Consider the following 15,070-nt stretch of genomic DNA (forward strand, 5'->3'; position numbering starts at 1 on the left):
GACTTCTCTGGCTCATGCAAATCACCTCTTAAGTGTTGAGGAGGAATTTTTGCCCTGAATCTTGCAGATGTGTTCTATTTGCCCTAGGATTCAGGAGGCACAGGGTTTACTGTGTAGGTATATGGGTATGTAAGATCCTCTGCATAAGAATGAAATGCTGAGCATTTAGAGCAAAATGTAACTACAGGAGCCAAGCTTACACAGTCAGAAAAAGATCCTTTTAATGAATGTATTGGTCAGGAATTGGCTTTTGTAAGAATCACTGGAAATGACTGGCTTCAGAGACATTTTTCAAAGTCTTCTTAAATGGATCACAAAACAGCAGCTCAGTCAAAGTGGGTATATTCTTGAATGTTTGAACTAAAAAGGAAAGAATAAGAAATCTTTGATTCATGCTGAGTCAGCACTAAGTTTAGCCTATGTATTTCAGGTTCAGCCAAGAGCCATGCTGGCTTTTTGGCATTAAGCAAATCTCCAGCTGATTCAGTTTGGAGTGAGGAGGAGAAGACTTCCACTGCCATGGGCTGAATTCATGTAGTTCACTCTAGGCCAGGGCCTGATTTTGACATATTCATACCAGTGAAGAAATCTCACCAAAGTCCTGCACTGAGGTTACTGAGGTAAAACAAATGGTGCCAGGGGATCCCTCATGTGTTAAAACAACTTTGCATGAACAGGGCTTTGTAATGTCATCTCTGTCTTTCCTGTAATGAAGTCTGCTCATACCAGATGTGAGAAATCCTCTCAGAAGCAGATCACTTAGCAATTTGAAGCAAGTGAAAATGATGGCAGAACTTGTTCTAAAAAATCACTACATGTGAACTGCAATAATCTCTTGTGCCATTATTTTTTTTCCTTTAATTCCCAGATATAAAAGAATCAGTTCTCATTTTGCTTTTAATCTCTTTTATCAGAGTAAAGAGGAATGAATTCAATGCTGTAATGAAAAGATATAGTTCTATAAATGATCAAGGGAGGATTTTATAACTTAATGTCTCTGGTACACAAATGGCTGTTTGCCACTTACTCCATTTGGCTTTCTGCTGAGAGCATGGGCTCTATTTGAGCCATTATAATTGCTACAAGTAGCGAAATTAAATGGCTTATTGTGTATTGAGACAATTCTTCCCATGTCCTGCATTGTTACACTGCAGAATTAGTAATTGTGGTGTTGGGCTTGTAGATTCATGGACATGTGCTGCAATTATTTTCATCAGACACATCTTGCAGGGGTTTAACTTACACAGGCTTGTTTAGATGGATGCACAGGTACAATTTACTCTGCTTCCCACCACACACAGGAGTAAGAGAGGCAGCAGTAGGACCCCAGGAACCTTCTGAGGTCTTTTCCTTGGCATTGTGCAGGCAGTGCAGGGGGTGCAGAGTAAATCACAGCACCTCAGTCACTCTGGATTGCACAGCTTCAGACAGGGGGCAGAGAAAGGGCAGTGGCTTTGGAAACTGAATCACTGGCAGCGCCAACTAAAACTCAGTACAGTGCCATTTTTAAGGCTCCTTAGGAGTGATATGATCAAATCATGAACACTTCAAACTCATTTAATTTGCGTTCTAAAACCCCCAACAGTTTAGCTCTGAATATCTGCTGGCCAATAAAAAGTAAATGAGCATATTGCATGATTTGGATTCCCTTTCCAAATAAAGCAGCACTTCTACCTTTAGTACCACTTATGCATTGCTCTTTTGGGGAGATAATGATGTATTGGAAAGACCATCATATGTTTTAAACTAGTACAGGTTTAATAGCTATCCACCATGTATTAAAAATTAAATGGCCAATAAAAAGGTAATTTTTCTACTCTGCTTAAAAGTTTACAGAATCAGAATGATGAGGCCTAGCGTTAAATTTTGGAAGGAAAATTTTCTCCAATTTTATAAAAACTAATTAATAGAAAATTTGTTGGTTTGACAACAAAAATGTTGTATATATACCATCAAGTCCATATAACCCAAGCAAAGAAACATTGTTCTGTCACAAGAAGCATATTTAAATTGACATAAACAAAATTGGAAATCAGTTTTTTCATTATTAAATAAGCATGGAAAGAAAGTATTGCACATATTTGTAAAGAACCTTTTTAAGAAAAATTGTCCCATTACAGATCAAACAGCTTTTAAAATAAATAAAAAGTTTTCTCGTACATTTTCTTACATGTTTTCTGAATGAACATTGTATACATAACCTTTATTTAATTAGTGATAGTAGTTCAATTGTCTTCTCTGCAACAGACAAATCCACAACTCTCAAAATTTTAGGACCAAGTTTTTAACCAGATAAATTACCATTAAGTCTGCTGCTAAGTTTGTTTGGTTCATTAGAACAATGCTCCTGTAAGTCTTACTTCTAACAAATAGATGTGATTGCTTTTCTTTACCAGAATGTAAATATGAAAATATGAAATATTTTATTTTCCTGTGTTCTGATATGAAATTTAAAAGGCCTGATATTTTCAATATCTAAAGAGCAAAAGTTCAGGTTTTTTATGAGTCCTTTATAAATTTTTTTTTTTTTGCTATTGCTGTCTCAGTTGAACTTTATTGATTTTAGAACTGTCTGTGGCAAAAAGAAGAGTGCATATTGATTATTAACTGTCCATAAGGCCATAATCGAATTTCAGCACAGACTATGTTTTATCTTGGCAATTTCTATAAAAAATTCTTACAGCTTTTAATGTGACTGCTCACAGCAATGCAAATTAGGAAACTGTCCATGTAGTCCTCAGAGTGTTTAGATTTCAGTCACTGCCCTGTTCTCAGTGCAGGTAGCACTGATGTTATGAATGTAAGAGAGCAAGATTCTGGAGAGCAAATTTTGACTTAGTGCATGATAACTTCTCCCCCTGCCTCAAAGTGCCAGGTTAAATTCTGAGGACAAGGTGTGTATATGTAGTGCTGCATATATAAAAATATATATACACTAACACACATACATACGTCACTCTGCACTCACACCCTGCAGTAGTTTGCTTAAGATAAAGAGTTTTGCAAACATTAGTTAAAAAAAATTAAAAATGCTGTGAGAGTAAAGAAAATAAATGCTAGGCATGAAAAATCACATGGATAAATAACACCTCTGTGTCCTTCCTTCTGAAACCAAATAGAAGCAAATCCAACAAACTCATCCCACATCTTCTTCAGAAACCTTGCAATGCAAGCACTGGTGAAGACCGTACCCCTTTAAATTCCACATGAAACAACTTTTTCTTCAATTCTGTAAGCCTGGCCAAAGGGCTCAGAGCTCTGAGGAAGAGCGAGGGGATGAAAGGGACACCAGAAGAGGAGGAAACTCGTTGACAGCAGTGATGCTGCCCCTCTCCCCAGGAGCTGCTGATGGGAGACTGAAGCTTGAGGAGGCTGCCCACTGTCCCTCACTCAGGCTTCAATTTCCGAGTTGTTATAGCAGCAGCAAACACTTCAAACTGTCTCCAAAAGAAACCCTCACATCTTGGATCAGGGAGCTTACATTTGCCTTCTTTGTAAAGAAAAAAAGCAATTCCCTTGTATGAACTAGAATTTGATTCTGGAGTGAAGGGTCTATTGAACATGACAGGACAAAGGACTTGCTCCCCAAATCTTTTTTTAGCAGTTCTTGCAGTGGTATATTTTCTGAAAAAAAATGAGTGCTTTTCTCTGAATAATCAGCTGTATCTCCATGAAGAAAAGGGTTCTCACTTTGTAAAAAGCTTCAGGTTTGAACTATCAAAGATTCGTTTTATTTAAAAAAGTTTTATAGAGGCAGTTGGCCATTGCTTAATTTGAAAATACCTAAGAAACCCCTGAAGCATAGTTTTTTTTCTGATCTGTGTAAAGTTCCCTCTGCTTTGCAGATTCCTGCACTTCCACAGGTTTTTGTTTTGAGGAACTCACCCCACCAAAGAACAACAGGTATTGAGTATTTCACTAATAAAAAAAGTCAACATTAAAAATGGCTAATTAAATGCATACAAATAAACATAGTCTGTGTAACCTTGGCCATTTCATAGTACAAATATTTGTAATAGGAAAGACAGAAGTTTACCCAGCAGCATACACAGCAGTGACTACACTGGATATATCTGACAGTGAAGATTACAATACCAATTATCAGGTCTTCTCCATCCTGACAATGCCATTTACAACAGTAACTCTTCAGTTCTGCTTCGCTCTCCTAAAATGGATGGAAATAGTTATAGCAAATTGTTTCTCATGGAATCACTTGGTGTCTTTACAAGCCACTTACATTTGAAGCAGGATCCACAGTTTATAGAGTATTCTAAAAGTACCCATGTAGGCTTTCATATGGCATTACACTGCAAAAAAAATCCATGTGTGAAAACCAGGTTTATGTAAACCTGCAAAAGCCATTTGATAAAATTCATGGACCAATTATTAAAATCTAAGCTATAAAGAGAATGAAATGTATTAAAAGATTCGAGGTTTATAAAAAGTAACCTTTTATACCATATTCTACTTTACAAAAATATTGAAATAATCCATGAGTTTTTCACTCTGCACCAGCTTTAAAAAAAATACTATCAAATTTTGACTTGCACCTTTAATGCATCTGAAAGCACCATCAGGGGATACTTTTAACATAAAGTATAATACCATTAACTAGATATAGGGAGGTATTTAAAACCCAAAAGCTTGCAGCAAATGCACTCTATTACAAGAGATTCTAATTTTTAGACACATTTGGACACCAGTCTTGAACAGGCAGAAGAAGCTCTTCCACATAACTTGTTAATTTGATACTCCAGTGAATATACTTACTAAGAGGTGGCTGAAAGCCTTTAAAAGACATCACTTTCACCTTGGGTGGGAAAAAATCAGAGCTGTCTCTACTCACTGAGAGCTTGATTGGTCTTTCCTGCTTCTTTTTCTGGTAGGGCTTGTGCCACTTGTTGTGTCCCTCAGGCAACATCAACCTTGCAGTTATACAATGTTTGGCACTAGAAGGGTATGGCATGTCAGTCTCTTGTCACACCTGCATACATTCACACACTGAATCATGCATTCTCAGTCCTGAAACAGAGGAGTTTCAGTGCGTTCAGCTCCTTGTAGTTTCTTCTGAAATATCTGAATGAGGTCCTCCAAAAAGTTTAGAATATGAAAACTATACTTCCTTGTTCTTTTACTATTTTTTTTTTTTGCAAATTGAACACTGAATCATGATTATCATTTAATGAATATCACTACGTGCTAGAGCTCCTTATTTCTCCTCAAAACCAGAAGTGAGCTGCATAGAGTTTCTGTTGAAAATAAGAGCGAGAAGTTAAATTGCATTTTAAAAAGACTTTGAAATTCCACAGAAAATAAATAGTTCTGGTAGTATTAATTTTAATGACCTAATTAATCAGAATTTAGTTTATTTTCCATTGACAGCCTTATAAACATGATTCTTTTAAATTAAGAACTATTTTGCAAACCTATTCTAACCTGAATGGTTGATTTATGGGAGTGTTGAAGATTACTAAGCTCCTGGTTTTTGCCCCAGAAAACAGTTCTCCTAACAGCAACACCGTGTGTTAGGGTTTCGTTACTTTTAAAAAGGTGTGGTATTTTGTTTTTGCCATTGATTATGGAAATATCAATCATTCATTTCTAAAATAAAATTGGCTGAAGTTGAAAGCTCTGGTCAGAGCCTTTTAACTGGTTTGATTGTAAGTACTGTGGAGTCAGAGTTTCATGGCAGTAAGGAGTGGTGGGTGAGCTCCCCCAGCTGATGTAACCGATTTGTATGTGTGGGTCAGGGTTTGGGGTTTTTTGAGGCTTTCAGATGATGCTGCTGTATCAGTGTCCTGCAGACAGGCTGCACACAGTGGATCAAATGATAATCATGATGATGACCAGACTAAGAACACTATAGATCGCTGCTCTACTTGTAATATGCAGTTTAGTTGTTCCTACAGCCCTACTGTCAACCCTTAATTTGGACTGTAACGTTGGAGCTGCTCCAAGTTGTGTTTTTGCTTTGTTTACAATGTGGTTTCGTATTCCAAGCGCTCCTGAATAAGGGCATCATCTTTATACTGTAGCCGTGGAGGAGCAGGGGAACATTCAAACGCTAAGATTGCCTTCCTCAGGCTCCTGTCCAACACGTGTCTCTCCCATGCTGGGTACCTGTTCCTGAACAGATCGATTTTAATGACAGACTCCTCAATCCTTGGTGGCCGGGAGGAAGGTGTGGAGGGTGCAGTGGGTCTCACCTGAAACACAGGCACACACCCATCCCTCTCTGCAAATTTTTGATCCCGCTCGCTCGTGACGCTCCGGTTGTTGGAGATGGAGCGCAGTGTGCTTGTGGCCACTTCTGGGGGGAGGGTGAAGGCAGCGGCAGGGTCCTCACAAGCACAGCTTGGTGACTGCCCAAACCTTGGTCCATTGGGGTGAAAGAAGGCATAGTACATTAGCATAAAAACAATGCCTGTTAAAAAGCTGCTGAACACTACACACAGTGCTGGTATGGCAAATGCATCAGAGATCGGAGGGGCCTTGTAAAGGTACCAGAGAACGCTCAAGGCAGTGTTTTCTAAAAGGATGACAAAATAGTAAATGAAAAGCCTACAGCGTGTCCTTCCTTCCTTGACATTGAACCAGCTGAAGATATAGATTATCCCAACAACCATGTCGAAAACGATCTCCTCCCATTTAGTGATGCAAAACTCTGTCTCGCAGTGAACGATCCAGAAGGTCATGATGCACCAGTGCAGCACGATGAAGATCCCAAAGTACAGCTGGAAAACCGAGGCAAACAGAGCAAAAGTAATGACCCTTGCTGCAATCGTGAAGAAATGCCAGCAAAACTGGATTATAACAGCCATATAACTGATGGGTTTCTTGTCATCGCGGGAGTCACGGAGGGCCTTTTGGTAGGAAGCCAAAGCCCAAGCCAGGGACACAAGAGATGCTGCAGCCGTAAGACCTAGGAGGAAACAGGAGATGCAGTTAAGGCATAATTAGTACGTCAGCACTTGGCTGAAAACAGTGAGATCCTTGCTGCTTTAAATGTTCTCCACCACCGGCACAATAAAACCTCTTCCTCCTCCTTTAGCTCAGAGAAATGAACCTCTACTGCTGAGATTTCATCACGGATGCTGGATATGCACAAACAAGGGCAGCTATTAAACCAGGGTCTGAAGTTCTTCCCAGCAATTAAATATTTGAAACAAATTAGTTAATTCACAACTTGGAGCAAGTTGGGAATAGGTGTCTCTGTCAGCTGTGTGATCTAAGGGGACCTATTGTGGTTATTGTTTCCAAGAAAGAATATGAATTTTCTAATTTTGATAGGTCATTAAAGAAGCCTAAAATGAAGCAACCAAGTCTTTCAAATTAAAATGCCAGCATCATCTACATATAAACTAAATCAATAATAATGTGAGCATAAATCTACATGTTAAAAATAAATTTGTCACTCTTGTTACATCAAAACTTAAACTGACTGTCTTACTCTTGCTGAGGGAAAAAAAATGCCCATTTTGATATTTTCACCACTTTTAAATAGAATTTTAGTAAGTAGAAAATATCAGAACTTATTTTCTTCCAGCTGGAAATTAAATTTATTTTTAAAATGTTAGAGTGTTTTACTGAATTAAAATTGTGAGTAAAGATGCTCCTAAACTAGGAGGCTATATATTTTAATTTATATACCCATTCTATCTCCAATATATCACAGAATTGCCTATTTACAAGGCCTTAATCTAAAATATTTTAGTAAATCCTAACAAATATTTAAAGCATTCAACATGAAATTGTTTCTCAAAAGATTTAAAACATCAGTTTTATGAAAATACAAAAATTTAAAACAATTGTTAAAAACATAGACCTTTCTGTACTTATTTTAAATGTGTGTTATTATTTTCTCCTCAAGGGAATTTGATTCTTGTCAGTAAGTAAATTTAGGAAAAAAAAAAAGTTGCTTTGAAATGAATCTGACTTTTAAACTAATCTGTTGCTTCCATACACCACCAGAAAAACACCTTACATTCTCATTTCAAAAATGGTATAGTTCAGCATAATAATTCAAATGATAAATACTTATATAACATTCTGGTAGAAATGAATGATAATTCTTCTTTACTAGAAAATTAATTTTTATTTGCTTATGACTTGTATCCAGCTGCTTTGGATGGAAATGGGAATTGCAATTGAAATGCAAAATCCCTGCCTTTCAAGTGTATTTATTATTTAAATAAAATTGCAATAAGTGTTGTGTACAGAGGAAAAATGTATCAAGCATTTTATACTTAAAACTGGTTTACTAGCAAAGCTAATTTTACATACAGCTAATGAATGAATTCATAAGTCTCAGGATCCCAGACTGAGAATTTATTCACAGACCATTTAAAGATAATGATGCTTCAGCTTATTCTATTTCTAAGCAGTTCCTCAACTTTGAACTAGTTACTGAAGTAAATCAAACTGACATGAAGAAAACATTTCTTTTGTTGGCTGCTAAAAGCTGTTTAATCATTTCAACAACCTTTGGTTCTGGATGCATAGCTGGTATTTTTCTTCCCTATTAAACAGCTTTCTTTAGAACTTAACAATCAGGAATATATTACTTACGTACTATAAATTTTAAGAAATTGTATTAATAGAAAATGGTAAATTTAAGCCTAAATACATGTTGCTATTTAATAATTTGAAAGAAAATAAAAAGAGGTCATTTTGAAAGAGAGAAATAAAGTAAGTTACTGAGATAAAATCCATTTGAACAATTCAGTTGGCTTAACACACTAAGATTTTGCTCAGTAAGTAGTATTGAGAGATTCATTGCTTTCAGGAGGGATGGTTTGCCGGTGTTTCTCCCTCTCTGGCAGGGTGCTAATAATGTTGGGAACTTCCATGAATCCATGAACTGAAAACCCCTTGGTTTTAAAAATAAAAATAATAACAAGAAATCAGCAGAAATATAGAGCAAACTTAAGATTCCAGGGAGAATTTTAATAAAACTTCATAATTTTTCTTCTCATGCAGATGCCTGCATGAAAAACCCCCAAAATTACTTCTGGAATCTTCCTTCATGGAGAAAATAAGCTATCAGCAACGAAGACAGGAAAGAGATATGGTATAAATTGGTGCTTTCATTTCTGACATGTACATTTGCTTTTTCACACTGGGCTGCCTTTCTGTATCCATTATCTCTGATGACAACCCTGGGAGCTGAAAATGTAAGTTCTTGTTTTCCTCTAAGAATGTTTTAAGTATTGAAAAAACACAGTTCATTTCCCTCATGAAATGAAAAGTTGGGAAAGGTAGATGAATAGGATAAAGAATCTTTCAATACAAACAAGCCACTCTGAACAAGAACTCAAGAACAGCATTATCAGCACAGGAAAAAATAATGTGAGTGAGAAATCCATATATTTTCTTTGTAAATCTAACTTTAATGACCCCACACATTCCCCCAGATGTTTGTGGAGATATCATCAGTTTTGCACTAGGAAGTGAAAAATCATTCAATAATGCACACAGAATATAATGTTAAATTCATAGGAATTTCCACTGTTCTAATGCTAATTAATTCATAGTCATTGTCTGGGACACAAGGAAGCAAGTACAATAGCTATGTAATTCTGTTATTTAAATAGTCATTAATAGGAATCATCCTCTGCTTTTACAGCACAAACTTGGGGATACTGGCATATAGGAGAGAAAAGGAGACAAGGGAATGCACAAAAGGGAAAGACTGCCATTTAATGTATTATGTATTTGCTCTTGGCTATTGGCAATGGTATTAGGGATATAGAATTAAGATAAAGTTAAATGCTTCATGACTTCATCCATTTTTCTTTATTGATGAGACCAAATACTAAAGAATTATTGAAAGTAAATTAATAATGAGAAGAATGATGTAAAAGTGATGAAATGGCAGTTTGCTAACAAATGTCACTATATCAATAATTCACCGGGAATGGCTAGAAATAAAGTGAATTATTGTAGCACTGAATGGATAATTCATTAATTAGAACATATAGATGCATTTGCTGAGTATATGTTCATATAAACCTCTTTATCCCTATTTCAAAGAGGAATTAAAATAAATTTCTATTACTGTCAAACAAAAATTTTAGCAATGCAGGTGCAGCCAGGAAGACTTATTTGCCACTCAGGAATGAAAAGAGATTGGACAAGATCTGTGGAGCCACTGTTCATGAAAAACAAGAACCAGCCTTCCCGCTCGCTCCTCTGCAGTGTCTGCACATTTTTGGGTGCTTACAGCAGATTTCTGGTGTATTTGACTCTATTGTATTATGAGAGTCTTGTACTTAGGGTCTTGATCTCGGAAATTAAGACTAAATAGCCATTCCCAGTGAATATGTAAATCAGCAATTATATGCTCATCCAATACAGACTGTTACAAGAACCAGAAAGCAGGAATTCTCTAAAATGGCCTTGGGAAGCAGGAGTGCACATTCCTGTTTCTTTCTTTTCTAAAGATGAACCTTCAAATGTTTTCCACAGTATATGGTTTGATCTCGAAATTTCTGTCCTGAAGAGGAAAGAAATGCAGGCTTTGCACAGGAAAAACATCACAATTTGCATCAGGAAAAGGATGCTTTTGTATGTTTCTAAAGTGGACACCTGAAATGCCTAAACAGCAAAGAGTGGGAGTGTACATAGCACTTTCAGCCTTTGCAGTATAGCCCATCCACAGTAGTCACAACAGCAAGAAAATAGTGCATTGTATCAGGACAACATTCTGCCAGGAACCACTTATAATCTGTTTTGAGGGAAAAATACAACTTAACCTCTTTTATTCTATGAATGGTTTGCATTACTTAATTATATTATTTGTATAAAGGAATGACATCTTTTTAATTACAGATGACTTTCAGATGTTCTTAACATAGTGAGAGTCTACCAGACTTCCTGTCTGATATAGAACAGAATTACTTTGATTGAATCATAATTTTAATTTCTTTCCCTGAAATTATTAATTTCTTCATATATGACATTTTATAGATTCTGGCATTCCTGTATGGATACTTTAAATATAATACATAATACACCACAATCAACAACAGCTCATTAAATACAAGATAAAAAACTCACACACATGACTTTCACAAGTGAAAGCAAACGCATATGAGGGCAAAGATAATGTATACAATCACAAATGCAATATTATTTCAAGGAAGCAAGCAAGCTCGAATAACTAGATGAGAATCGATGGAATTATCCTCAATGGCATTTGTGAGAAACCTGATCTGGACTTGAAAGATTAAAGGGATGTTCAGGTCCATAAATTACTTTTTTTCTAATAATATTAGTACATAAATCCTATATAGCATAAGGACAGAACAGCTCGAGTCAGCTGGAAACCCTACAAATGAATGATCTGAGACAGTGCTCCTTGACATTTAACCTGATTTCAGAAATCAAATTCCTGCCAAGGAGTCTGTCTGCTTCACCCTTCCTTTAAAACTTGTACTCATCTCACCATTTCCAGGAGTAAATTCACCTAAAAGCAGAAATACCAAATGCAGCAGGACATTTAGGAGTGACAACATTGCCTGGGATGTGAGACTTTGAAACATTATTTTAAGAAAGCCTATTTTTTGATTTTACTTCTCAGCTGGAGAAGTGACATTACATGCATCCAAGCTTCCAGGTGCTTCTCTGAACCAAAGCCAAGGATCTCTAACATCCATATCTTAGTCCTTTAGCAAACAGCATATCATGGCTATATCCACCCAGCTTCAGAAAATGTTTTGCTATATTTAAACATCTCTGCAAGTATAGGCACAAGCTAAAGATTCATGTGGAGGCAGCCTTGCAGGCAACTTGACAATAGTCTACGGGTATTGCACTAATTCTTTTGTTCCCAAACATAGTGTATGACAACAATGAATACCATGTTGTACATACTGGGCTTCCATATGTGGTTTAGTGCACAGGAGGCTTTGAAGGCTTTAAGGGAAGCTTTTGGTCATATCAAGGGCCCTATGTCCAAGTCATCAGTATGTGTTTCATGCTCATGGATCTCATTCCCTGACCAATACTGCGAGATGAAACCTAAATATGAATCTTGTCACTGTACTGTGCTTTGAGACCTCAGCGTCTCTATTCCAGCTAGCCCTGGCACCGTGAATATCATCTGAAGGATCAGTCTGTACGCCGTGCGAGCGATGCTGATTCCTATGGGGTTCTTGTTCCTGAGAGATCCTCTCAGCAGTGGTGGTAAAATGACTTGGACAGAGGCAGGAGGAGGGAGGCAGCGAACAGCAGCGGGGTTTATTGTATGTACACGCACTCCGGCTGCGCCGCGACTGCGCGCGAAAGCAGTCTGCGCAGGGTTTTATCCAGATAGGTGAGAGGGAGGGGTGAGGGTACAACAACCAATGAAGGGGATCCCCGGGACTGTTAAACACGCGGGAAATTTAACTATACCAGCTGGGGAAATGGGGAGGAATACAAAAAACCACAGGCAGAATGAATGACTGTTACATAACGACAGGTGCACGCACGTGCGAGAGAGGGGAACAAAGGAATAATACTTTAAACCTAATAAACCTAATTTGCACACTGCCACAGAATCTTACTTTTGTTTCATGCATTCCTATTTTCTAAACAACAACACAAACTCTTGCCCTCACCTGGGCTATTTCCCCATAAACATACTGCCAAAATAATCCTATTATTTTCCCATGTCAGCAAGTTTGTCATATATTAGCTATCAAATCTGATCAACTGAAATAAGCTTCTTGAGGTCAGAAAAGGACTCTTTTTACTTGACTGTCACTATATCTGATTGTGTCTAGATTGAAATGGCATCTGACTAAAATGTTCCACTTCTGTGTTTTTATGCTCAGACTGTTTGCTACTCACAAACATGCAAGTGTCAGTGTCTGAGGATGAGTTTCCAATAGTTCACATTTTCAGTTTTTGCCACAGGTTCCATTCATAGCTGGGGATTTTCAAGGCAACAAAGATGGTTTCACTAGCTTGCTAACACTCAGCTCAACTTTGTCCCACTGCATACTGAGGTGATTAATGCAGCATAACTCTTCCTTGTTGAAATATAAGTCAGAATTACACCTGATATTACTTTTCCTATGTGTTACACAGTACTCATAGAACATGTTAGCATATATATAGGAATAATTTCTCCCATGATTCCTCTCAGTTGCTTTAATTAGACACTTCTGGTGTTACAACTTCCAGCTGCTTCTTTAATTTGCCTCTCCACAAGAACTTGTCATTGCCCTGAAAATCATGAAATACTCTCCGTATTGTATTACTTTCAATCTTACTCATTTTACCTACTCCTAATTTTTCACCAGCAGTGGTTTGGACTCTGTGTAGAGGATCAAGGTTAAGTGGCCAAAGTCTGGCTTATTGTATGCATCTTTAGCAGTTTCCTAGGGTCTGTAAAGAACGCCTGCCTAATGATTTATCTCTTGCTGCACTCAGAATCTTATCCACCTTAGCAAATCTAACTATTAGACAATGTTGAGAAGCTTCTGTTGATCAGCAATCCCGGTTATAGCTTTAAATACATGGATGATGGTCATAATTTTATTTCAAGATAAAACAAAGCACAGTTTCCCATTGTCCTTGCCGCTAAATCCAAACTAACTCTTCTACCCAGCTTTATTGTTAATATTTCAGGACTTGTATTAGGAATTATGAATAAAATTAACACAGATAAAGAGAGGCAACTTGGTATGCAGGGACAACAAGAACCATGAAAGCTGGCTCTCTCCTGTCTCTCAAAAGACCACAGTAAGTAACTGAGGTCTCTCTTACTTCACAGACACCAAAAGCTCCACTACCTTCTTCTCTATCTGCAGAAGCAATCGGCTCTTTCAGATACTTGAATGGAAGTCTCACTGCCAGAATACCCCAGCTAAGGCCAGTTACAAGCTCACATGCTGGGTGATCTCTTCCATTTCAATTACAGTTTTCTACGATTTGTTCGTTTCTTGTTCTTCTAAAGATGTGGTACAATTAAAACTTTCAGTTTAGGAGTCCTTATTAGCCATCAGTCAAGTCCAGTCCTTTGCTGGCAGTGACACCGCCCGGTACTCATGTGTGCTGTGCAGTCTGTGTGCTGCCAGCCTTGGCAAGACAGCATGAGATCATTTTGCCTGTTAGGAATCTAAACTTAGATTCTGTACTTTCACAGCTAGGCTCCTCGTCTGTTAGGTAATTTGGTGTCTTTTATTCCAGTGAAGTATGTGCAACGCAAACACACCCTCTGACTCCAGGCTCATTTCCATGATTTCTACACTTCAGGGATTTCAATGGCATGAGCCTGCTGCAAGTAGCTTACAGAAATCAAGGGATTATTTGGAGGATACAGCAACCCCAAGCAGAACAAACCCTGCCATTAACTCTTAAGAAACATCATGACAACCTCACGCTAAGTTAAATACAGGGCACCATCTATGGGAGACAGCTCCAGCTGCACCGCTCTGTCCAATGCACTGCAAGCACGGACACCTTCCACAGTGCCAATGGCAGCAGCAGCAGCCCTTCTCCCTGCCAGCCAGCAGGAGAAAAAGATGCAGTTTACCAGACATGTGAAAAATCCTGTTAGAGTTTAACTCTTGAGGAAACGCCTTTCTGGTGGTCCATATTTCTGTGATTTCACCGGTGCTCTTCTGTTGAGCTTTTATTTGCTTTGCTTACGCAGCTCCTGCACAAATTCTATCCTCGCATATATCGCTGATGTGGAGGAATCAGCCACACAGATTTTCATTCCATGGCACCTAACAAGATCAGCTGGAACTCTTTTTATTGGAAATGCTTTGGAAAAATATTAAAGTGAACCCCCCCTGCCCCCCTCAGAAAATGTACACAGGAAATGCCATTTAGATTATTTAAGTCTTCTATTAAAGAATACACAATTAAATATACATATATATATATAGTACTTAGTCTATGAGAGTGGATAAGCATGAATAGGGAGAAAATTAGTATTAGCATTTCTTTTGCAAAGTCACTGTGCCACCTGCCCCAAGGTTTGTATGCCAGCCTTCTCAGCTCACAGGGCAGGGGCCTGCCAGATGTTGGTGGCTGGCTTGGCACTGCTGCAGGTGTGGACTGAACCCACACACCA

The 15,070-nt window shown here is 37.8% G+C and overlaps 1 protein-coding gene across 1 annotated transcript in view; it reads right to left on the reverse strand.

Moving 5' to 3' along the window:
• Positions 1 to 5,790: 5,790 nt before the first annotated feature.
• XKR4 (XK related 4) overlaps positions 5,791 to 15,070 on the reverse strand; it is a 214,934-nt gene continuing 205,654 nt past the window's right edge. Inside the window, exon 3 of the mRNA XM_063393999.1 lies at positions 5,791 to 6,922. Coding sequence (XP_063250069.1) covers positions 5,976 to 6,922 — 947 coding nt within the window. The 3' untranslated portion in view covers positions 5,791 to 5,975. The remainder of the gene's footprint in view (positions 6,923 to 15,070) is intronic.

This window comes from Prinia subflava, chromosome 1 (genome assembly GCF_021018805.1).
Source record: "Prinia subflava isolate CZ2003 ecotype Zambia chromosome 1, Cam_Psub_1.2, whole genome shotgun sequence".
Lineage (NCBI taxonomy): Eukaryota > Metazoa > Chordata > Aves > Passeriformes > Cisticolidae > Prinia > Prinia subflava.